The following is a 25,143-nucleotide window of genomic DNA, read 5'->3' as shown; positions in this document are numbered from 1 at the left end:
AAACAGTTAGACAACTGCGCGGATAAAATCTGAGCTGAAGGAAATTCGTAGATACGAACAGTGAGACCCATCGATAGTTAATCGAATTTTCTTGAAGGTTTAAACTTGTTTGATGTCTCTTCCATCATTTACCATATGTGCTTTTCTAAAAATGCTAGTGTTTGAACGTCCATCATTTTTTCTCTTTCTCCATCTGCTGCTCTTTCCGGTGCCAACATAACTATCTCTCGATGTCGTCATCTGGTAAGGTAAACTTCTTCTCTCTCCATTTGATTTTCGTACTTCGTTTCGTACATTATCCGTCCACTTGTGTTATAACATACTTAGGTAACACCACATTTCAAACACCTCCCGTCGCCTTCTCTGCAAATTCTAGCAATCCAGTTCTCACTTTCTTGCTATTACTGTTTGATAAAAAGCATCCAGACGTCTGCCAGTGGATATTTAATAAGGGGTGTGTCCACCCTCAGGCTGTACGGCTGATTCAAATCTGCTGGGGACCCTTTTCAGTAAAGTGTCTGCATGTTTATGGAGGAATGGCAGACCACGCTTCCTCAAGAGCCGAAATCAGAGGAGGTAATGAAGTTTGACGCTGGGGTCTGGAACGAAGCCGACCTCCTAACTAATCCTAAAGGTGTTCCATTAGGTTCACGTCAGGACTCTGGGCAGGCCAGTCCATTTCAGGAATTTTATTGCCGCACATATGTGAGGTGCTTTGTCATGCTGAGCAAACAGTCAACGTCTCCCAACCGTCCCTCTACTGCACGCAGTGCACAATGCTGAAATTGGTGTTCATGCCGTATTGCCTTTAGCGTCTCCGTAAGGCGCAGTAAGGGCATCAAACCCCAACGACGGAAAACACCTCCATACCGTAACACTGCCTCCTCCGTTCTTCACTGTTGCTGCAGACTGGGTCTGTCAGGAGAACTCAGCGACTGTTAACGTAGACTAGCCATTGAATGCCACCTGGATAACTAATCTGTGACGGTTATTTGAACACCGAGCGAGGTGGCGCAGTGGTTAGCACACTGGACTCGCATTCGGGAGGACGACGGTCCAAACCAGCACCCGGCCATCCTGATTTAGGTATTCCGTGATTCCCCTAAATCACTTCAGCCTAATGCCGGCATGGTTCCTTTGAAAGGGCACGCCCGACTTCCTTTCCCATCCTTCCCTAATCAGATGGGACCTATGATCTCGCTATTTGGTCCCTTCCCCCAAATCAACCAACCAACCAACATTTGAACACTACCCAAGTCGACTGTCGGTGATGTCACTGTGAAGTAGAATCGCGAACGAACAACTACAACTAAACCAAGATCAGGCAGGTCTCATGTACTGAGGGTCACTGCTCTTTGAGCATTGCGGAGACCAGTTGCAAAAAGTCGCATGAAAGTCGGTAGAAGGAACCATTTGAGTTCCAAAGAGCTACTAGCAGTCCGGCCAGCACAGTAGGTATGCGTAGGGAATTAAAAAGATTGGGTTATTGTGGTCGAGCAGCTAGTCAAAAGCAACGATTTTTTGTAGTCAGTTTTAGCGACGGTTGAGGTGGTGTATGGCGCGAAGCCACTGGACAGTAGGTGACTGGAAACGAGTGATTTAGAGGTGAATCAGGCTGTATTCTGTGACAATCCGACACCGGGGTTTGGGTTCAGCGAATGCTTGGAGAACGTTACCTACCATCATATATAGTGTCCACAGTGGAGAACGGAGGAGGTAGTGTTGAGGTATGGAGTTGTTTTCCGTGGTTAGGGTGTGGTGCCCTCATTGCGCTTAGGAAGACGCTAAATGCGGTGGGATGTGAACAAATTTTACACCATGTGCGCTGCGTACAGTAGAGGAACAGTTGAGAGACGATGATCGTTCGCGTCAGCATGACGAAGCACCCCACATCTGTGAGGCAATAACATTCCTGAAATGGACTGGCCTGCCCACAGTCCTGACTGAACCTAATGAAACGTATTTAGGATGAGTTACAAGGTCAGCTTAGTTCCAGACGCCAATGTCCAACTTCACTATCTCCTCTGGTTTCGCATCTTGAGGAAGAATGGTCTGCGATTCACCCACAGACATTCAGATACTTCACTGAAGGGGTCCCCAGCAGATTTCAAGCAGTCATAAAGCAGTCATACATCAACTAACAGGTGAACCCATAATAGGACAGCTGTTAAGACATCAGGGTATGACTTCCATGGTACTACAGGGAGCTGTATAGTGCAAAAACTGTAGAGGAAAATATAGATTGGAATACGTCCAGCAAATAATTGAGGATGTAGGTTGGAAGTGCTACTCTGAGATGAAGCGATTGGCACAGGAGAGGAATTCATGGCGGGCCACATCAAACCAGTCACAAGACTGATGCCCCCCCCCCCCCCCTCGCAGCTTCCCCCCCCCCCCCAAAAAAAACTGCCTGTTGCTTTTTATCAAACAGTGTAATAGTAGGAAAGTGAGAAGCGGACCGCTAAAAATGGGGAGAACGCGAAACAGGAAGTATCTGAAATGTGGTTTTATCTCTACTGACAACCCAATAAAACCCACCTTCTTTTATAAAGGCGGCGCGGCCTTTTCTGACTAGTCAGTCCCGCTTTACATACGGATGTCCGGATCTGTTATCAATAAAGTTCTTTTTATTGCAGAAAGGTATCTTTGTCTGCACGAACCTACACAATTCTTTTTTTGCTTCTGCCATCTTGTATAATCTTGCTCACTAGATAGTAGAATTCTTCCACCACTATGTCGTTGAAAATATTGATGTTACCTGAGCCTCATTCTCTTATTTACTATTCTTCGTCACCTCCTTGAGCCATAATCTGTGCTACGTACGCTGTCGTTTCCCTCCTGAGTGATCCTTACATCGGATTAGGATGACTATTCCGATACACGAATTCCAACCCCACCGCAAGAGCATCGAAGATTTATAAGGTTCTAGACGACTTTCTGGGGTTTCTTCCGAATAAATATTCCACAAAATTCAGGGCATCATGTTCAGTGATCATCGCATTAAAACCCATTAGACAGTTAAGAAAATATTCTTTTTCCTGGTCTTACTCCGTATCTTCACTGGCCCAGCATGTTAGTCTGGATTTGGCAACGTTAGTGGTAGAGCGTGGCAGGACACTCTTCCTGTTCCCCCCGCCCTCTACCCTTCTGAACGTGAATTGTACGATTATACTCCCATCTGTTTGCGTCTAGTATTATCCACGCGAAAGCCTGAGGTTTTCGAATCGTGTACCTGATGTGGGACGTATGTACCAGCCCAGTATTCACCTACACGGTTGTGGGAAACTGCCTAAAAACAACAACCAGGCTGATCAGCGCACCGACACACGTCATCGATATACCGGGCGGATTCGATTCGGGACTGTCGCTCCTCCCCGAATCATGGAAGCAACTATGCGGACTGGCCTGACAGTTAAGTCAGTGGGTACATAATATCGTAAATGATGTACTGCTTACGAAGAATTCCCGTGTATTAGGCGTTCGCCTTTCATGGGTTCAGACCGAAAATGATCTAAAATGAATTTAATATCATTTGTGCAAGAGCTAATGGACAAGCTCAAAGAATATCTGATGATTTCGTGTAGGTCTAAATTAAACGATTATTGGCAAGAGACAAAAGTGTCGTTAAACCAACGAGTTGGCAACGATCAGTCTACTCAGAAAGAAAATGAAACTCATTTCGTCTACAGAAAAAGTAACGGCATGTGTTATTTGAAAATCATTGGATATTTATTTGAAGAAGTGCGAGAGTGACATATCCTTATTATACTATGTTACGGATCATTTAAATAGCGAGTTAATACACAAAGGACCAACATTGGCAAGCAAAAACTTGTTTTTGTAATGCCCATACATCACCCGCAAACGTAGAAAAAGCGCACGTGGAAAATTTTCTTTTCGCTTCTAGTCGAATCCTCGGCTTCATATGCCTTCTCTTTTATAATCTTGGAGTGAGGGATTTCACTTACAGCGAAGAATTTAGTTGTGCTGTAAGCGTGGATTACGGATACTCGGAAACCGACTTTTCTTCTGAAGAAGATAAAAGAAGCTGGAATGTCGGTGGATCATATCCGTTAGATGCCGAGTAGATTGTGTTGAGGAATATTTTTTTCCCAAAAAGAATATTAATTACAGCCAATCTTGATCTTGATGACTGTCACAGCTGACAAATTTTAATTATTAATGGAAACCAGTTCAGCTGCATAATTACACATTTATTGTGTAGGCTGCGCTCTTAGAATATCAGCAACTTGCCGAGGCGTACTAAAGACTTGACATAAATTGTCTGGTTGCCGAATGCAGAGTTGAAGCACAAAGCCAGAAACAATGACCAGAAACATCCTTCCAATCGCTTCGCGGAACTTTGGCGAGCGTACACAGTATGCTGCATACATTCTGGGCAATGTACTATACGCATGATGCCATGTCCACTCGCCTTTCTTCCACCAGGAGGTCGGAAGGATGTTTCTGATCATTGTTTCTGGTTCTGTGCTTCGACACTGCATACGATAAGCAGACCATTGATATCATGACTTTAGCACAACTCGGCAACCTGCAGATATTTTAAGAGTGCAACCGGTTGTAGCACAATAAATGTGTAATTATACAGCTGACGTAGTTTTCATTAATCGTTAGACTGATAATTATTATGCCCACTTAAATATCAGATGTCATAAACGATGACTGGGCACAATGGAGTACCATACGAATTATTATATTACAGTGTTTTAATAAGTAACGTACTTTGAAGGCTGCTATCCACTTAGAACATATGCATCCTAACATCCTGTCAGAAAATCAGATCCCCGTACACGTCTCAGTCACTGCTTGAAAATACTGGAATTACCTGATATTCGCGGCGTGCAATGCTTTTTCAGTCTTCTGTTGTTCGACAATATTTATTCATTATATTTCGTTTTATGCTGCCTACATTGAGTTTAAGTCACTTGTTAGCTTATTTATTCAACTCACACTAATTTTTTACATGGTAATATTTTCACTATGGACTGCATTAAAAGTGTGCGCTGGACGTATTGATATATTCAGTCACAGAGAGATTAAGCTAACCGGCTTTCTATTTTAGGAATTCCAACTTGGCCCCCACGGATAGGAACTTGAATCAAATTCAGTTTCGCTCACACCTTACGTCCAAATGGTATTCCATTATAAAATTTGATTCAGTAAGAACACACGAAGAAAATAAATGCTTTGAAGGATACCCACATACTTAACTCATTCTCAGAATCGTAAATACTGCCGGCCGCAGCTGCTAAACGCTGGAATAGTGCCGGGCACCTTACAGCACTCTGATGTCAAGATGAAGAATGTTTCAGGTTGAAACATAACCAGTTTTACGCTTACCATTTGCTCTTAAAGTATGCCATAACGTACTCTTCTTATTTGTCCATTTATTGAAGTTCACAGTTAGACGCGCCATTTCTTCCTTCAGTATCATAGTTACTTCGTCTTATTTCGCCGTTATCCAACCCAACGACAGAAACTTTGTTCTGAAATGAGTATATGAGGGCTGTCAGCAACTATATGTGATGATTATACGTAGAGGACATAATTTACCTGCTACACTGACTACATTAATCAGATGATAAATTCATTGTCACTCCGTGACGGTTATCTAAGAGCTTATAAGCTGACCAATCGCTTTTGGTCCCCAGTTCGAGAACTTTTTCTTATCTGTTTTTAGGATCACGTAACTAATGAGGAGGTATTGAATAGGATTGTGGAGAAGAGAAGTTTGTGGCACAACTTGACTAGAAGAAGGGATCGGTTGGTAGGACTTGTTTTGAGGCATCAAGGGATCACAAATTTAGCATTGGAGGGCAGCGTGGAGGGTAAAAATTGTAGAGGGAGACCAAGAGATGAATACACTAAGCAGATTCAGAAGGATGTAGGTTGCAGTAGGTACTGAGGACTACAACAACAACAACAACAACAACTGAAGGGTTGATCGAGTTCCGGAACTATATTAGTTTCAAACAAACCTTAGATTAAAGGTGGAAAGAAACAAGTTAACACACTGATAACACACACATGTTGATCACAAAATGGAAAGTGCAAATGATATATGCGACGTGACAAATGTGGGCGAAAGAACGCCAGATATCAGTCAGCTGGAGTATTGAAGCTAACGAATACATCTCCAGGACCACAAGCATGAGTTAACAGCGCTGTCTATCGCCGCTGAAGATGCTTCCCAAATAAAAGGAGCGAAACGCATATGACAATAAACAAACTGCCTTCAATTAGCTGCATAGACGGAACATACCTCCACGAGTTAACTCAAGCTGCAATACAAATACAAATACAGTGTTCCTACGAACAACATATAAAAGTGTTACCACAAAAATAACTGTTAAGAAGCTACACTGGACGAATTTGCGATGCACATGCAACTTGTAATTTACACGTGTTAACTCAGCAGTGCCAATTAATTTAAAAGACAACAGGCTTCCGATGATATTTACTGTAATGTGCCACATAGGATGCTGCGTCCTTGAAAACTTGAATAAAAGGAACGGTAAGCATGAAAGTATAAGTACATGTCGCGCCAATACTTCAGGCTTCATGAGGTGACTGCTACACTCTATCTTGTACATGAGACGTAAATATTCGTCAGTAGGCAGTTCTTCGAAGAATCTTCTTAGAAGAACTGATTGGTATTCAAAGGCGCGGTAATTAGCGATCTTTCTAAGACAATCTGAAATAAATACTATTCAAAAAATAAAATACAATGCTGACATTACAAAAAATTGTCCCGAAATCGCGTTTCCCCTAAAATTGTTAATATAGGCCTTGTCCGGAACATTTAGAGTCAAAATTGTACAGGGATACGAAATTGAGTTCCTACATCTAACATTGACGAGCCCATTCGTTATGACCACCTGGTTCATAGCGTAATAGTCCACCTTCTGAACGCAATACAGCAGCGATTCTGCTTGACATTCATTCGATAAGTCCTCGGTAAGAGTCTAGAGGCACGTGGCAGTAAATGTCTACGCGCAGCTTGCCGGTCAGGGTGGCCGGGCGGTTCTAGGCGCTACAGTCTGGAACCGCGCGACCGCTACGGTCACGTGTTCGAATCCTGCCTCGGGCATGGATCTGTGTGATGTCCTTGGGTTAGTTAGGTTTAAGTAGTTCTAAGTTCTAGGGGACTGATGACCTCAGAAGTTAAGTCCCATAGTGCTCAGAGCCATTTTTTCCACGCGCAGCTCACGCATCCCTCGTAAATTAGGGACCAGTAGTTTCTGGCAGATGTGTTCCATCGCGTTCAGATCAGGCGAATTTGGTGCCCAGTACATTAAAGTGAGTGTCTTATCGTGCTTCTCAAACCATTGTAAGGCGATTCTGGTTCTGTAACATGGACAGTTATCATGATGGATGACGCCTTCGCCTTGGAAGTAGACCTCGGGCATTAAGGAACGCATGTGGTCTGCACTGATGTTTAAGTATTTCGCAGTTATCATGCTATCTGCCACGGGACCCGCGGAAATCCAGATGAATAGCCCCATAGAATAACAATGCTCGCATCGACCTGTGTCCGTGGGGCATTGCACGTTTTGGGCAGCCGTTCGTCTCGATGACGGCATAACGACCTGGTGGTGTAGCCAGACACGAGATTCATCTGTCCAGGTGAAACGTTTCCGTTGATCCACGGTCCAATTTCGATGATCCTGTATCCGTTGCAGTCGTAAATGGCGACGTCGTTGGGTCAATATAAGAACTCGCAGAGGTCATATGATGTGGAGCCTCACGTTCAATATCGTACGATCAACAGCGTTTTCCCAAATACTTGTGTCTGTACCAATACTGTTTTCTGTCGTCAGATTTTCCACAAATTTGCGCCTATTCCATTTTACAGGGCTTTCAACTAGCTCATTCCCACGTCCTGCGATAATGCGTGGACGTTCAAAACATTGACCCCTACTTGTGGTTTCGTAGCCCTTCAACCACTTTCCATAGATGCTGAAGACAGTTGCACGCAAACTGCCAACAAGCATCGCCGTTTGCATGATGCTCGTTCCCACCCGCTGGGCAACAATAATCTGTACTTTGTGAATGTTGCTTGTGTCGGTGGATTTCCCAATATGTGGAACTATTTTCATTACAACAGTTCCACATTTGTCTCCGCTCCACTTGTATATCTCCCTTGCGGGTTACGTGCGGGTAACGCCACTAGGCAGGATTCATTCTCGCGATGGGCAGTGGTCATAATTTATATATGGGTGCTTTCAGTTCTTTTGGACATTTCATCTGTGGAACATGTTTTGGCTCATCAGTGTAAAACAACAACTTAATCTCATAGCAATTTTCAAAGTGACGACGTTTATTGTCTATGAATTAAATGCATTACAATACAATCAGCTGACCGAACTGAACGCTGGGTTGCAAGGACAGAGAAGGAAGCGCATCCGTTCACGCTAAAGGGGGGAAAAAATAATTCTGTGAATTCAGTTCATAGCCTGCTCAGCCACACATCAAAACTATTTCCTGGATGGCCGCACCAACTTTGCAGCTGAAAAATACGAGAATCCTCCGCTTTCTAAAGGGTTTTCAGAGGCATTGTTCCTTTAATTCACGATGTTTATTCTCGTGTTATCACCTAACCTTAAAACCTACAACAAATTTGAAAGTCAAAAGCATTCATTTGGATCTGAATGCCCGACAGGAAATTCGTATGTAGAAAATCTCAAACGAACCATACTCTCTGGATAAAAAGTTCTCGGTTAACTTGCCGCGTCAGATTCGAGGAGATTGAGGCAGTCATCGAAAGCTTGGCATTTTATCCGTATTTGACGCGGCATGTTAGCCGGGAAGTTTTTGTCCAAGGACTCCGTCGCGTTACACTTCGTAGCCCAACTATACTCCCTCGTACATGGTAACTAGGAGTCTACATGCTTGTGCACCCATCGGCTAAGAGGTAATGCGGACTACTGGGAATGACGCAAGTGATGAAAACGGTTTAGACAATGAACACTATAGCTGTCAGCATTGACTGATAATGCCATTAGTTATACGTAACAAATAACTAAAGGCTTCCTATTGCAACTATTAAAGCAGACTCTAGGTGAAAGATTTCCACTAAGTTCCGTTACATCGAAGTTGAAGTTTCAAACGCAATGTAAAAAATGAATAGCTGGACAAAAGCTAAGGTAACATTTCATGTAATGTGGCTGGCAAAATAAATCGAACAGCCAGATAGCTACGAAGGCATTAAACTCACGTAACTCACACTGAAAGAGCGTATCCTGTGTCTCTCATCGTTTAAGGTATGTTGCAGGAACATGAACCTACAATCCAGAAACTACCCTCATGGCGAAATACAACTATTGTGCTACATAAACTGTACGCTCAGGCGGCCTTCGAAGCACTCGTTCGCATATTTGCACACCTCGCTGTTGTTTACAAAGGATAACTTTCTCGTTCGTTCGTCGTGTACTTCTAGCTTCATTCACGTGTTGGCGTCGTATGTTGTTACAGGATTGCGTTGCAAACTGAGGTTTTCTCTGTAATACTCTTTCTGGGCGGAATCTCTTTACGCCAGTGGGCTACCCGAAACCTATTAGTACTCCTCCGATCTTTTCTTCGGGAGCTACCTTGCCATTTCGTTCGCCAATGACTTGATGACCACGAGTAAACAAATATAACTTGTCTTGAAACGTCCTGGTAGATAAAAACTGTGCTGCACTGAGAATAGAACCCGGGGACTTTGTCTTTCTCGGGCAATGCATACGCCTAGATGGATGGTAAGAGTATTGCTTCAGAAAGGCCACGTTCTGGGCGCGTTTCTGGTCCGGCACAACGTTTTATTCGGTCGCCAAATTTCAAAACGCATACTCCGCCGAGTAGTGAGAGATTCATCATTCTACATAACTTGTTTCGTATTAATTAGCCGTTGTTGCAGTAGGTAAACTGTCTGTCCCACGTGCTAACCCCCACCCCGCGAGCAGCCTCCTTCGTTTGCGCTGTGTTTCCTTGCGTTGTTACGGTACCATCGGCTGTAGTAAATGTGTAGAGTAGTAGTTTCATTGCTGACAAGTAAGCTAGACGGGACGGCGCGGGCCGCCTCGGGGTCACGGGGCCGCGTCGACGTGCGCGTCAGCGGCGCCGTGCTTCGGGCGGCCGGCCCCGGGCCGCCCCCAACCTCCTGCCCGCTCCCTCACCCGCAACCTTGTTTTGTTTCTCTTGTTGGTCCTCAGGAGTGGAACGACGTGAACCTCAGGTGGAACTCGTCAGAGTTCGGCGGCGTCAAGGACTTGAGGATACCGCCGCACCGCATCTGGAAGCCAGACGTGCTAATGTACAACAGGTATGGCAGCGGACGTGCACTCCTCTAGCCCTCGCGCACAACACTCACGACTCACTCGTAGTGATCGAGACTTCGCCGAACTCTGCCAGGACTTTCTTTCCGTTTTATGCTGCGCGCTACCAACACACCTTTTCCATCCATTCGTTTTGACCTGTGAAGAGTGCAAATGTGTTTGCCGCTTTACTCTCAAAATTTGCAAAATCCTGGAGGTGGATAGCTTTACATATCTTTGTTGCCAAAATACGTTGACGCTCAACTTATTCATACAATAAGGTTACCTTCGCAGACAGTAAGCACACTGGGCTATATATTAATCAAACTGGTTACTTTGGAGCATTCGTAAGCCACGACACTGAATTGGTGTATGCCTGTGTCAGTGAAGAATCATCGCTTAAGATAAGTCCATGTGGAGAAACGTCAGATTGGCACAAAGGAGCTATCGTGTGTTGTACGTGCCCGTGACCACATCGTGAATGAAATTACTCGTTTTGTTCATGTATCTATGCGGGCTTCCAATGTGTCTACAAGGAACGGTTACAAGTCGCAGGCATGTAACACGGCGTAAGACGAGTTGTCGTAAAACAGATCGTAACCTAGAGGGACCAGAGACGAATGTCATGTCTTCTCAGTGACAATCGGTTTCAAATTCGGCAAGAATTGCTGCCGTCAGTGAATGCAAGTCCATCTCAGCTAGTTGCCGACATTACGAAGCAACCTTCATGCAGTGGATGTTTGAAACCTTGTATTATGTACAATGTTATTGCTCACGGCCGAACATAAGACTACAAGTCTTCAGTGAACCGCACAACACAGAATGAGGACTGCAGATGATGTGTCCTGTAGAGTAATCTGAGGAGTGGCGACTTCGACTCTTTCCAGATGATGCACCGACAGTTGACCGAGAGGCAAAGCCGCAGTATGTGAAACGCTTATTTGTGGCCCGAGGTGGCTCTCTGGTAGTTTGGCGGTGTTTCACGTACCATGGTGTCGTTCCGCTCGTTCAGGTTACCGCAAACACGAACAAGGACCTTTATTTCAACATCTTCCGTGAGGAATTGTTGACCTTTCTTCTGTATCTTCATGATGAGAATGCGGTGGACAGTCTCTCATCCAAGCTGACAACGGCCGTGGTCACATGCCTGCGCGCAAACGTTCCTGATAGACGAACCCTCCAGCACCCTATGGCACCTCGGCTGGCCTACTAAATCACCCAATCGTAATGCTGCAGAAAACGTATGGGACTATTTGGAAGAGAGGGTGGAACGTAGCAATCAACATTCCTGCTCTACAGGATCCGATTAGCGATGGCTTCAGCTGGCTTGTCATACCTAACCCGAAATGGGGCCATTTTCAAGACTAGAGCCTGCTTCGGACAGTGAACTATTAGCATGATGTCTCTTAGGAAATTGGCTAATATTTGGCCTGGTGTGCTTGGCTACAAAATCGAACTTCAGCAGAACGAAAAATGAAATTTGGCGAATGCCGATTGTTGAACAAGGCGCATCGAAAACAGTGGGAATAGCTGATGATTGGATTCCTCAGGTAAGAACCGGAAGGGAATTTTACATCCGCATGAATTTGGAATTGTTTAGTTTCATAGTTACGAGAATGCAATATTAATACGTGTGCAACTCTTCTTTGAACCTGTCACTCGGTGAATTTTTCGAATGGTTCAAGTGTCTATCTAACAGGTGAATAGTCCTCAGCGCGTTGCTATGGCTTCATCATTGACAGATGTTGCTTCATACGTCGGTTTGTCCGCAATACTATGTAAGGAAATTTGGTAGGTAAGGCGAGAGGGAGAGTTAATTCGTTCCTTATCTACCTATCCATCCACCATTATTATGTGCACTAAGATGCATTCGGATTCAAACTGTCGAGTGTACTGCTACGACATTATCCCTCTTGCCTGCTAAAATCATTCCATCCTAGTGAACATAAGAAATTTATTGTATTTTTCAAGAACCAGATGAAACACACTCATTTGCGACAGTAGCCATAAAGACTGTGTCATAACTCGGAAAATAATAATTTCCGGACACATGTTGTTACTGCTTTTCTGCTTATTATTGCATGAGGATTCCGATTCATCGCACTTGCTCACTATTTTCGATTTACCTTGTATATATTCCTAATATGTCGTTTATAGTAAAGAAGATACAAATGATGTAGGGGAATGACTTATTTGCAATTGCACACTTTTCCGATTGGGTTAAGACGAAGACCAATGGCAAGATCTGACGTCAGTTGTAAAAATACTGTAAAAGTTAGAGACCTTAGTTATAGAATTTCAGTTTTGTGTTGAGTCAGACAACATTTCCGATCTCCTAGAAAAGTATCATGCTAGCTACAATTGTCCTCTGCTTGTTTCATTTCAGTAATATTAACAAAAGGATAGATCCATAAAATGGATGTGCCACAAATATTCAAACGATGGTTTGCTAGCAACCATGTTTCTATCTGAAAAAGTAAAACGGAACGAAAGGAAAATGGCATGAATAGATAATCCACATGTATTGTCTTTAGAAATGTGAGAATTTAATATAAACGATGAACGTTGTTTTCAGGGTCAAGTTAAAAGAAAATACTACATAGTACTGTAAGGAACGAAACAAGTAAGTTTTGCATATACACATGTGGACTGAGGAGATGAGAAATTCAACTCAGGATGAAAAAAAATTCGGTATTCAAGCCAATAGAGATATTCTGGAGAATCGATCAGTCAGCCGACTATCTAATATCGAGAGCAAATGTGTGGATAACTGTATAAAGCAACAAGTCCTTCAATTAAGGACGATATATATATATAGCATTTACCCGCTTAGACAAATAGCATCCTTGCTTAAATTCTGCCACCACACGCAATCAACTATATACAGGCTTCATATTAGCTGTAGCTACTAGCATGAGCTATTATTTGCACTTTTCTTGGTCTTTGGCTAAGGAGCAAAGATTTCAGCTGTTTATTAAGTAACTAGAAGGTTTATTTCATCTATTGTACATAAAACGGAGTTGCCTGGAACATGTTCTCAATACTCATTTTGTGTCTTGATTTTAATTTCTTGCTGTCGCTGCGACGAACCGTGGAGAGAGAGAGAGAGAGAAAATCGGAAGGCGAGGGCCCCGAGAAGGGAAGTACCTTCTTTCCAGAATACCTCTATTGTGTCCTGAGCGAGCGAGAATGTGTGTGAGAGTATGGCTGTGGGATGGACACAGCACGTGCGATCAACAACGGCCACCGTCCCCTCGTACCGGCACCTCTGCTTGCCTCTCTTGGGTTTCTATCTGTCTCTATCGGTAGGACTAGACAACAACAATCAGGGTATGTAACGCTTCCTCTCTCTCCCTTTGTCATTTAAACGCCATTTCAATAAATTGAAAAGCAACCAGACTTAAATGGAATGTGATAGTGCCATTATTAAAAATAACTTACCTCCTTTTGTGCCCTGAGACAGAAAAAAAGAAGAGATGAAAACAATATGATAACACATTTAGCTGGCATGCATTCATTCACATTTCGAACTTGCTTAATTTCATATACGATCTGTCATTCTCTGAGCAAAATAGTAAACTAGATTGTACTGACTAAAAAAAAAGGTTAACTTTAAAATTACGTTACCTTTCATTTGCCATTTTATAAATTTCGTGTTCTTCTCATAACAGACACAGTTAAATTAACTGTTGCAGTTGTGCTTAAGGAAAAATTAAGGTAAATCCACTAGAATTCTCTTTTCCATGAAACAAAAAAACTACACATTAAAACGTACTTATCTACTTCTAACTAGCAGTTCTTAATCTGAAACAATATTAAAACGAAGTGTCTAAATATTTCGCAGGACTGGCAGGCTGACAGGCATTGAAGACGGTCAGGACGACCTCGTCTCTCACCAGATGGCTCTGCGGACGCTCGGCAGTGACGACTTTAACCTCTAACTAAAACATAACTCTAATACTTGGCTGGCTGACGGCCACACTAAGTATACGCCACAACTTCTCTGCTTTCTGTCAGACTCCTTTTCTTGTTTTTTTCTTTCTTTCTATGTTTTCTGTAAAATAAACATTACCATTTCGCCTGTACAGTGTAGCTCGTTCCACGGGAATCCACTTGCCCTGGTTCTGCACTCTCTGATTGTCGTCTCTTAGTTGATTAAAAGGATTACATTAACGTAGTAGACCTGGCAACATTGCGAATTGCGCATCGCCGAATGAACAGACTGAGAATGCCGCGTTTGGCCACAAAGTAGTGTCTTTGAAAGTCCTGTAGTGCAGGAGATTTTATTCGTAAACTCGTGGAGCTACGAAGTGTTTGTAACTACTGAAAATACGATATGCTGAGTGCGACGAATGTCCATTGAGTATATCACTACGCAGAATCGAGTGGAATTGGAAACGAGTAGAAACACGATTAATAACGGAACATCTCCGTTGAATTCATCCTTAAATTAAACGCCTATCGATACGTCAAACTGACACTCGAAATGTGCGTCTTCGTCTGGGCTACAAATCCGTCAATCTGGAAGGCGGATGGGTTTCTGTGGCTAATGTTTTCCTTTCCGCTGGTATAGACAGAGAATTCGACGTAAGTCGAGGTTTCCAGGAGCCAAGAGCGTTCTGCAGCAGTAATATCGTGTTTTTTTCTTCTTTCTAAAGTTATAAATCGTTAAGTGTATGCATGAACATATTAAATACTATACAGCGATACGCATATCTATGAAGGAGTGCTGGTTACGATAATATGCTAGAAATGATGCACAAAACATATGGAGGCAGTCATAACGCATGAAGTCTATTTTTATTAACGTATGACTGGTTACAATGCAGTATCCCCTCACCACCAAAATGACTGCAGATAGCACGTTAGTGTGAACTGGAGTATTGTAAGTTTGCTCCTTAAAATACTGCGGTTAACATTGACGGTGCTATTCGTAGTCAAGCATTTTATATCTGATGGTACATAAGACGTTGTAACCGACATTATGTTAATAAAAAAGATTTGCGGTCCAGACGGTAATAGATTTTTACATTAATAAATAGTATTGGGATCGCAACATCCCAGTTATTAATTAAGGTTTAGGTATGAAAGACGTACCGGCATCGGTTGATCAGCAAATCGCCATCCATTATAAAGTCCTTTCGGTGATTCGGTCTGACCATTCGGGGCGCGCTTGTATTCTCTGCGTATCTTTCATCGACAGTTATTCTGGTGCCAAAACAAAGCGCGCTCAGTCTGCCATATTCAGCGATTCGCGAATGTCGGTATCAGCCGGCGATGCCTGCGGAATCTAACTGCAATATTCTGTGAAACAAAAAAAATGTTTCCTGTAAACAACCACAATTATTTAAAAGAAAAAAAACAAAAAAACCTAAAATAAATACCAGAGCATAACGTCCTTCAACGGGCTGCACTGTAACATGCTTTCTGTGTTAAAGTGTTTAAATTTAATTTAAAATAATTAATATTTACATACATGGAAGTAAAAAAAAAGAATATTTACTCTTTGTGTGACCTAATAAATAACTAAATCAATCAAAGGGGTAATCCCGAGCATTAGTGCCCGGTGCCAGGTACGGTCTGTCAGTTGCCGTTGTTGTGGGCCACTGTGCTCCCTGCGGGCTGGTGCGAGACACATTGCCGGCACACGCCGCCAGTGTATCTCCTCCCAGTCCGGCTTCTCGTGATACTCCCACATACCATTCTCCAAATTCTCATCTTTTCAACAACGACAAAAAAGTAGACACATTTAAAATACTTCAACTGTTCTGTTTAACAGTACTGCTACTATAAATTTTGCCTTTTTTTCTCAAAGAAAGTATTTTTGATTTCTTTTTCTACTCTTTTAACTGTGACAATCTATGAAGAAATTCCTCTCTGAGTTTTTATTTTTTTATTTTTTTTTTGTAAATGAAATTTGAGATCACACTAGATTAACTTACTTTTCTTGCCTGTAACTCTGTTGTTTTCAACTTTTCCACCACAAGTGCTGATGAGGGTTTCGACGGGACGTATCCAACGAACGTTGTGGTCAGAAATAACGGTAGCTGCTTGTACGTTCCACCGGGCATCTTCAAGAGTACATGCAAGATAGACATTACGTGGTTCCCCTTTGATGATCAGCGGTGTGAGATGAAGTTCGGTAGCTGGACCTATGACGGCTTTCAGGTACCCCAACAGCATAGCAGAAATGCCATTTCATTGTTAATTCTGAAAACACTGTTAATAGAGATAATCCACTCACTCTCCATATAGTCACTGCATGTCACGTGTAGAATTTTCTCAGCCTGTACTAGTAAATGTGCAGTAATTCCTCCGCTCAACTTCGGGAAGTGTTGCACTCTGCAAAGAACACGGACACATAGACTAACTTTGCAAAGGATATCGCAATGTGTATGACGCAGAGTTTCATTAAAACTTGACCTCATCTACGGCGACGTACATGTAACCGTGTGTCACTAGATGTGGCTTTGTAATGTTACGCCCTGAACTGAGAAATGTGTCGTTCTCAGCCGCAAATGCTTCAGCAGTGGCCGTGGACGTTAACATAAAACGTGGATAATTTTTTTTCGGTAAGAATAAAACCCGAGATTTCGACGACTGCCAACGTCGTTACCGTAAGGGGCACGGAAGTCCCCTCTCCCCTTCCCCAACGATGAATACCAATGTCTCGCTATTGAATTTAATGACAATGATGAGTTTTCCACTGACAATAGTGAAGATAGATTTTCCTCTAGGTGACGATGGCGAAGGCTATAACCCCGAAATTGATGACGATGGAAAATATAGATCAGGTTTGAACGACCAACAGATGACGGCTTTATTAGACATGGAGCACAAGGATTCTGGCGTTTACATTAAGGGAGGTAGGACGTCAAACGGGCCGACTTGTAGCAGGAGAGGCATCACAGGACATTTTAATTTCCGCTGTCTATACTTTTACAAATAAATGCATAAAACTTTGTCAGCATGCCCAGGAAGGATTCAGAATTCACCCCCATAGCAGTGGAAGTTCGAAAACATAATGAAATAATTTTTTTTTTTGCATGTGAAATTTCATCATTTATTTCACTTACTAATGGCTGCATTTGTTGCTATAGGTACACTTTTCTTCGTAAGTAAGTGAGATTCTTCGATGAATTTTGCACAGCATACAAACCATACTTACAGGTGTATGAAACTCTAGAATTTTCCAAATCTATTAAAAACTGTGGTAAAAATTGAGGTAATCAACTATAAAATTTGTGTTTTTTTGTAATCATGAAGTTTAAAATATAACAGTTCATTCGTTTTTTCATAAATTAAATAAATTCTAGAGTTTCATACACCTGTGAGTATGGTATGTATGCTGTGCAAAATTCACCGAAGAATCTAACTTATGCAGAAAAGTGTACCTATAACAACAAATGCAGCCATTAGTAAGTGAAAAAATGATGAAATTTCGCACGTAAAAAAAATTATTTTGTTATGTTTTCGAACTTTCACTGCAATGAGTGTGAATCCTGAATCCTTCCTAAGATGCTGACAAAGTTTTATGAATTTATTTGTAAAAGTATAGACACTGGAAATTAAAATGTCGCGTGATGCCTGTCCTGCTCCAAGTTGACCCGTTTGACGTCCTACCCCCCTTAAGCAATTTAGGGGAACCAGAGCAGACCGAAATTTCATTCGCCTGACACTGATTTAAACAGCCCACCGTGCTAACCACTGCGCCAACTTACTTCTTGTGATGATGATGATGATGTTTTTACCAATAATGGTGATGACGAGAATAGATACACATCAAGAGATACCGGCCAAATATTTGCCCTTACTGTCTTACATGCATTAACAGATACACGAACACAAAAACTAGCCCTTCCTCATATTTTGTCTGTGACAGTGCTGTTTCAGGAACAAATATCAAATAGTTGAAAGCCTCCGGTTCCAAACAAGACATTCGGGCAGTTCCCCTCAGTTTGAGACAAATGCTGAAACTAGTACTCTTTGTCTAATATTTCCTATTGGGAGCCTCCTTATCCCAGTCAAAGCTGTCTGGGACTTGTCTGAAAAGAACTAAGAGTGCTACAGCTTAGGTAGGAAATGAATTTTGTAGAAAAATTAAAAAAAATCTGTGATGGTTAAATCACTGATGATTGTGATGGTTAAGTTCCCTGATATTTTGACGATTGTCTTATCACTGAGGATTATGACGATTTTTACCAGTGATGACAATGACAAATATTTCATCCCTGGGGAAACTGTTGACGGTTTTAACAATGAGGATGAAGATTGTTTTGTCACTGACGTTAATAATTATCGTGAGAAGTTACAGTTCCACAATGTATTTGACCAAACTTAACTGCAGATTATATTTCATCCGTAAAATATGCCACGAAAATTACAAACCCCATAATTGTCAAGAATCTTTCAAAATTTGCTATGCTTTTTGTGTCAGTCGAAGCCATATTTCCGATTTTCTGGTTGGCTTCGGGATACCGCTCTTCGGCACAATATTTCACAGACTTATTCGATGATATTTCGACTTCGGGAGGAGCAGGATTAATTCTTCGGTCCGGCCATCGAGATTTAGGTTTTCTACGTTTCCCTAGTTGGATTGAGACAAACGCCGGAATACGACTGATTTTCTTTCCAATCCATGACCGATCTGAGCTTATAATCCATCTCCAAACATACTCGAAGAGACGTTAACCACCGATCTTTCATTCCTCCAGTTGTCAAAATATAATGAACAGAAATATGAAATCGCCACACTGGATGCACACTGGGAAATAACGTCGCGAGAGCCCTAGAAATCAAACCGTTTTGTTTGTCCGAAACCAGCTATAAGAACTTTTTACAAGCCACCGCTCAAATCCTCTGTTGATCCGTTATCTGTAGATGGAGAGAACTAAGAAATGTTATTTGCCGCCATCAATCACGACGTAATATCCGTTTCATGTGCCACGTGATTATCACGTGAGTAAAATGGACGAAATCTGTATGGAGGAAGAAAAACACATTTACTATTTCAATGCAGAGAAAATTCTCGTAACTACATGCAACGTAGATTTTTACAGTAAAAATGAGAATGGTTAAGTGAAAAGGAACCGCACCTTTTACAAATTTTTTTTTTTCGGATACCTTGAATGTCCTTAACATTTTGAAGAACACATAGCAAAATCGTGGTTTCTCAAATATCCGTTTTCATGTTTACTGGAAATAACTTCTCTCACACTCCTACTTGTACTTACTAGTAGATCATTTGTCTATAAGAAACCGATGACACCGCCTTTGTTCGAACTGACGCGTGGACTTGCTTTTCACAGCTGGATTTGCAGCTACAAGACGACACGGGCGGAGACATCAGCAGCTTCATAACGAACGGTGAATGGGATCTCCTAGGTATGTACCACTCGACAGTGCGGCTCCCCCACACAGCCAATGTTTTCATTACGAACACCGCTTTGTGAGTACAATCATTCTCTGCGAAACCAGAAAAAAAAAATTCCTTTCAAATTCAGATTGCTTGCTCAGAAAACTTACTTCAAAGGCACTTCGTACTTGAAACAACGTCTGCTCTAAGCTGTTTGATGATTTTCAGTCCTGAGTTTCACTAACTTAAAATTCCAGACCTCATATTTCAATAATATCAGCAGAAGAGTTTTCTCATTCTTGCATATGTAGAACATACTAAAATTTACAATGCTTATGTTTCAGATAACGAACGAGCGAAAAAGGGGCCCCTCTCTATATATAGTAATGAAATCACTGTAACTGATGTGACCTGTCACTTTTTCACTCGTTCTATTGCTTGAAATCCTACTTAACCCGAACTCAGTGTGTAGTTAGATTCTAAACAGCACTTAGATGCCCATAATTGTGGAACTGTTCCAGAAGCTGGAATTTTTCTCCATCTTGTGGAAACTTGAGAAAGAAAATATGGATCGTTACGTAGTTTACTACGAGCTAAGTCTACTGCAGAAACGATTTTAAAGCTGCTGCCCGCTGAGAAACATGGTTTTTTTTTCCTACTTACTTTCTGTCCCAGTGTCAGTAAGGTAACCGTGAAACCATGTTGTATGGTAGCGTCTATGAGCGAGAGTTGTAACTGCACAGTCTTCGTACTAAAAACAGATTTACGTTAATTTAGTGATGTATACGAAGATCGAGGTACGAGACAACAAACTAATCTCTTCTTTTGTTGTACTCACCACAAGTTTCGAAAATTCAAGTCAATCCGTAGGTGATATATATTTATATACCTTCTCTATCAAGAAACATTTGGATTCTAGTAATTTTTCTTCGTTAAGTAACTGGAGAGCAGTATATTCTAAATAGTTATTAATAATTTTACAAACATTATGTTTACTGACGTTACCTACTGTATTCTAACGGTTAAAACCTGAAATTATACTTTACTGTATTCTTTGTGCAGTACTGTGTAAAGTACCCTCATATCTGTAGATAATTGCTAAAGAATCCTTAAAAGTCGCAGTTTTGTACCTACTGAACTACTGAAAATAAAACAGTTGCGCATTCACAACAAAATGATGTTCCGAATGTATTGCATCATATTTTATTACACGTGCTTGAGTCACAACTCGCAACTGAAAACATCTCTCGATCAGTGACACAGCAGTATCAGAGACTGATTACTATGTGTGTGTGTGTGTAATTTTTATTCATATCGAGTCAACTATTTTAAAATACTCTTACTCAATTGTTCTATCACGTTTTTTGTGTTAGATACTGATGAATGAGATTTTAGATACGGTTGTCAGAAATATACAATCTACTAGAAACTAACAATCAGAATCAGTGACATGAAGACGGATCTGGCTCTATTTTGTTGACTCTTGCATCGGCTTTCTTTGCCAGGTAAGTAAAAGCCCTCTACCCTCTCCTAGTTCAAAAGATCCTTCCGGAAGGTTCATGTACTAGATGACAACAATGATGATCACGTTGAAATTCTAACTTTCGGTTATAACAAGGCGACAAAATAGTCACGTGGCATCTGTATCATTGTAGTCTACAATTCGTACCAGGTTGTATAAAATTTGCGAAAAAAAATATTGCGTGAGAACGGATTTAAAGCTAGTGAGCACTAATTCGGCGTGGCATTTGTTCCAGTAGAGACTTTGGAAAACGGAAAGTGACATTATCATTGTGTTTTCGTGTTGTATATTCTTGCTGTGCTCCGTAACTACACATGCTGCGAACGGGTTGAGGAGGAGCTTCAAACAGGCACGTGGCGCCGCAAAGCGGCAGTCGCTCGAACTGCGACGAGTGTGCTGCGCACTGCTCATTTTACGCATGCGTCACGCCGCGAGCGCGCTAACGGGCCCTGTTGTATTTTCAAGTTAACGTTTTAAGTCATTCAGACAATGAAATTTCACTTACTTTTCTTCTTTATTATTCTCTGATACTTTCAAGTCATTGCCAGTACATTAAAGAAATTAATTTTGTATGTCTTAATTGTGAGCTGTCACAAAATCAGTAATATCTTTTTCAAATGAATTAAATTTTTGTAGCAATTTTCACATCCATTATGAGAGGTAATATTGGATAGCAAATAGCTCTGTAAAGCGATACTGCTTTTGTTTGATTCAGTTGTTCGATGGCAGGTAAACGCTGGAGCAGTATTGAATGACAAAGCTGTTTGTAGTACAAGTGCGGTTAGGCGGGGCGGTGTCAAACTCCTAAAGCTGCGGGCACAGTCAATGAAAAATTTTTCCGTTGCCCTCTGTTGATGGCTACTCGCCCAAAACAGGTGCAACACGATGCCGTCCCATCTAGCCTCGCATATGTCTTGTGGTTTTTAATTTATGACTACATATATTGCTCAATCTGATTCTAAATCAAACGAGAAGTAGCTTAACAAATCTATATGGCAGCTCCATTGGTTTGAGGAAAGCCCTGGCCGAGGCAGCGCCAATGGTGTAGTGGTTCAGTATTGGACGCGAGAGAGCTCGTGGAAGGCGAGAAGTTTGAAAACTTGATCACAGACCGAACCCTTGTGAGTAGGAAAATTTTTCCTCCTTTCCCTCCTTACCTAACCTGCCAAAATGCTTCAAAACCTCCGTTATTTCCCTTTTCTATTCTTTCTCTAGTTTAAAAAAAGGCTATTACAAAATGAACAAGAACTTTCAAAGGCTTTCCTAAAACCATATATAAATAAACACAGATGATGGGGCAGCCCAGAGGTGTAGAAATGCTTGCCCCATTGCTTATCAAACTGTATTTTTTCCCATTATAAATCAAGTACATAAATAAAGAGCAGCATAAACTTTCAGTTATTAAATCAAGTGATTGGAATTGGAATGGATAACATATGAAGTTATACGATTAAAATATTTTGTTTTGATTTTGTTTGAATGCATCATTTATTTGTTCTTCTCTTTCCTAGAGAGCTTCCATCTTTGCTCCTGTCCTTTATTTCTTCATTCCAGGTGTTCCCGGGAAAAGGAACGAAATTTACTACAATTGCTGCCCCGAACCTTATATAGACATAACTTTTATCATTATCATACGGCGCCGGACCCTGTACTACTTTTTCAACCTTATTGTTCCATGTGTTCTCATCGCCTCCATGGCTGTTCTTGGCTTTACTCTGCCACCGGACTCAGGCGAAAAACTATCTTTAGGTAATATTTCTCGCTCAGGTATTCATTCATTTTGTTACGTATTTATATCCTTCTTCAGCCACTCTTTTTGTTTAAAGGTTGGCTTCTTTTTTCTTACCTATGATTTCTCAAAGTTTTTTGTATTCTATGCCCCCCTTTCCCTTGTTTGTGCTATATTTTCAGGCATGCCAGGGGAAAAGAACGTTAAAGAATATGCTTGCTGTCCAGAGCCCTACGTTGACATAACTTTCGTCGTTCATATCCGGCGACGGACCCTGTTTTACACGGTGAATTTGATCGTTCCTTGTGTAATGATCTCGTCTATGACACTCCTTGGGTTCACTCTACCACACGAGTGTGGAGAGAAACTAACATTAGGTACAGTAAAGTTCTCGCAGGAGCTTCCTTTTGTCTAGCATTTGTGAGCAACTGTAACATGGCAAAAAATTGTTGCACTTTTCACAGAGTAATTTTCTCGTATGAACTAAATGCAAACCATTTCATTCAATGCTAATACACATTGCTTGCAACATTTAAATAAACCGTTGTATGTAGCTTACTGTACACAGTTCTGTAATGATTAAGGTGTCATAATTATGTTACAAACATTTGCCTGATAACGGCGGGAACATAATTGTTAATGAAAATGCTGACATACTGGAAGTTCCTCAGAATATGTTTCTTATAGTGCGGTTATGTTTCTGTTGAGTTGTATTGCCTGGACATTAGGACGGCACTTTGTTTTCATTTATATCCCATGCTTATATTTTCGTTTCGTTTTGTCCATTGCTTGCTTTGCATGCCCAGACTCTTGGTGGTTGGTTCCTTGTCGATCAGACTAAACAGAAAAGATAATGCCGAACCCACAGATACACTGATACCATAACACATTTACACTTAATCGTATATACACTCATAGTATGATGCAAGTTGTCTTTGTAAACATTTATCTGTTGCAATTGTATAGGTTCGCTTATTCCCAACAGAGGTTTGTGAAGATCTAAGTGACTTTAAGATGTTAAAAACTGTACTACATGTTGTTCTTTTACAGCGCAGGTGAATATTTTAGATTTTATGAGAATTCCTTTGATTAGACCTGTCCTACGAGTATCACTTTTATTAATTTGTGTAATGTTTAGGAACATCAGCCAAGTAAAGGTAATGTAATTGAGTGTCACTTCATAATAAAAAAAAACATGTAAGTAATCTGAGCTTAAAAATGTTTTTAACTTATGTTTATAATGTTACTGTAAACATTGTATAATCAACTAAGAAAACCTAAACATGTCATCTAAAACAAATGTAAATTCAATTTTTTAAGAAAAAGTACACTAGAATTAAAATAAAATGGATCTGTAAATGCCAGTATCTAAAAAATTTGCATGAATGTGTCATTTTATCCCTTATTTTATTTTTGAAAGATTTTTTGCAGTACTTTCGAAGTGTTCAATTCCGACGCATTAATTATTTAATTTCCGTCTTTTGTAAGGTTTAATTTTTTGTTTTGGTTTTTGCAAATTTGTTAACTATCTAGATGGGAACATTTTCAAGAACTTTCCTTCCGGAAGATCGGCAAGTTGTTTTATTGGTAGATGTCATGTACGAAACATCACATATCCCACCGGAAGATAGTGGTTTCTCGTAAAACTGACAATAATAATACATTTTTCCTCTTAAAATAGCTTCGCTTTAAACGAGGGTAAGTTCTAGTACAGTGAATGATTTTTTCATGTCTTTTCTGGATAGAACGTGTGGGTCGGTTACTATACCCAGCAGCAGTGGGAGACACACGAATAAAAGTCTCATTTTTAGTGATAACTTCTGTGGTACAAGTAGTTATTTCTAATAAAAAAAACTATACCCTTAATCATCAAAATTAAATGTAGAAATTAATTTTACCTAAATATAAGCATATAGTTGTATTCGGAACAAGGTTACATGGGAAATGATAGCACCTAAAGGAGTGGATCGAGAGTGTCGAGATCTTTGAGCGTTTCAGTTTATTGTTGGGAAGGCACTGGCCTTAGCTTGTGTATGCCGGCCCCCCTTAACTGGTTGTGTTCTTTTCTCCCCTTACAGGTGTTACTATCCTCCTGTCTCTGACAGTATTCCTAAACATGGTGGCCGAGACGATGCCAGCCACCTCCGACGCTGTCCCCTTATTAGGTAAAGCAGGACAGCTGGCGCAGCTGGTGCTTGCGAGACAGAGGGGGGTGGCACTT

The 25,143-nt window shown here is 41.2% G+C and overlaps 1 protein-coding gene across 1 annotated transcript in view; it reads left to right on the top strand.

Annotated features, from left to right (window-relative positions):
• Positions 1-25,143, top strand: part of LOC126263381 (neuronal acetylcholine receptor subunit alpha-7) — a 327,371-nt gene that overhangs the window by 7,987 nt on the left and 294,241 nt on the right. Inside the window, exons 4-8 of the mRNA XM_049960473.1 lie at positions 10,215-10,324; positions 16,304-16,484; positions 19,625-19,700; positions 22,748-22,942; positions 25,001-25,087. Coding sequence (XP_049816430.1) covers positions 10,215-10,324; positions 16,304-16,484; positions 19,625-19,700; positions 22,748-22,942; positions 25,001-25,087 — 649 coding nt within the window. The remainder of the gene's footprint in view (positions 1-10,214; positions 10,325-16,303; positions 16,485-19,624; positions 19,701-22,747; positions 22,943-25,000; positions 25,088-25,143) is intronic.

The sequence above is a fragment of the Schistocerca nitens genome, chromosome 6 (assembly GCF_023898315.1).
Source record: "Schistocerca nitens isolate TAMUIC-IGC-003100 chromosome 6, iqSchNite1.1, whole genome shotgun sequence".
Classification (NCBI taxonomy): Eukaryota; Metazoa; Arthropoda; class Insecta; order Orthoptera; family Acrididae; genus Schistocerca; species Schistocerca nitens.
This window is presented reverse-complemented; position numbering and strand designations above follow the sequence as displayed.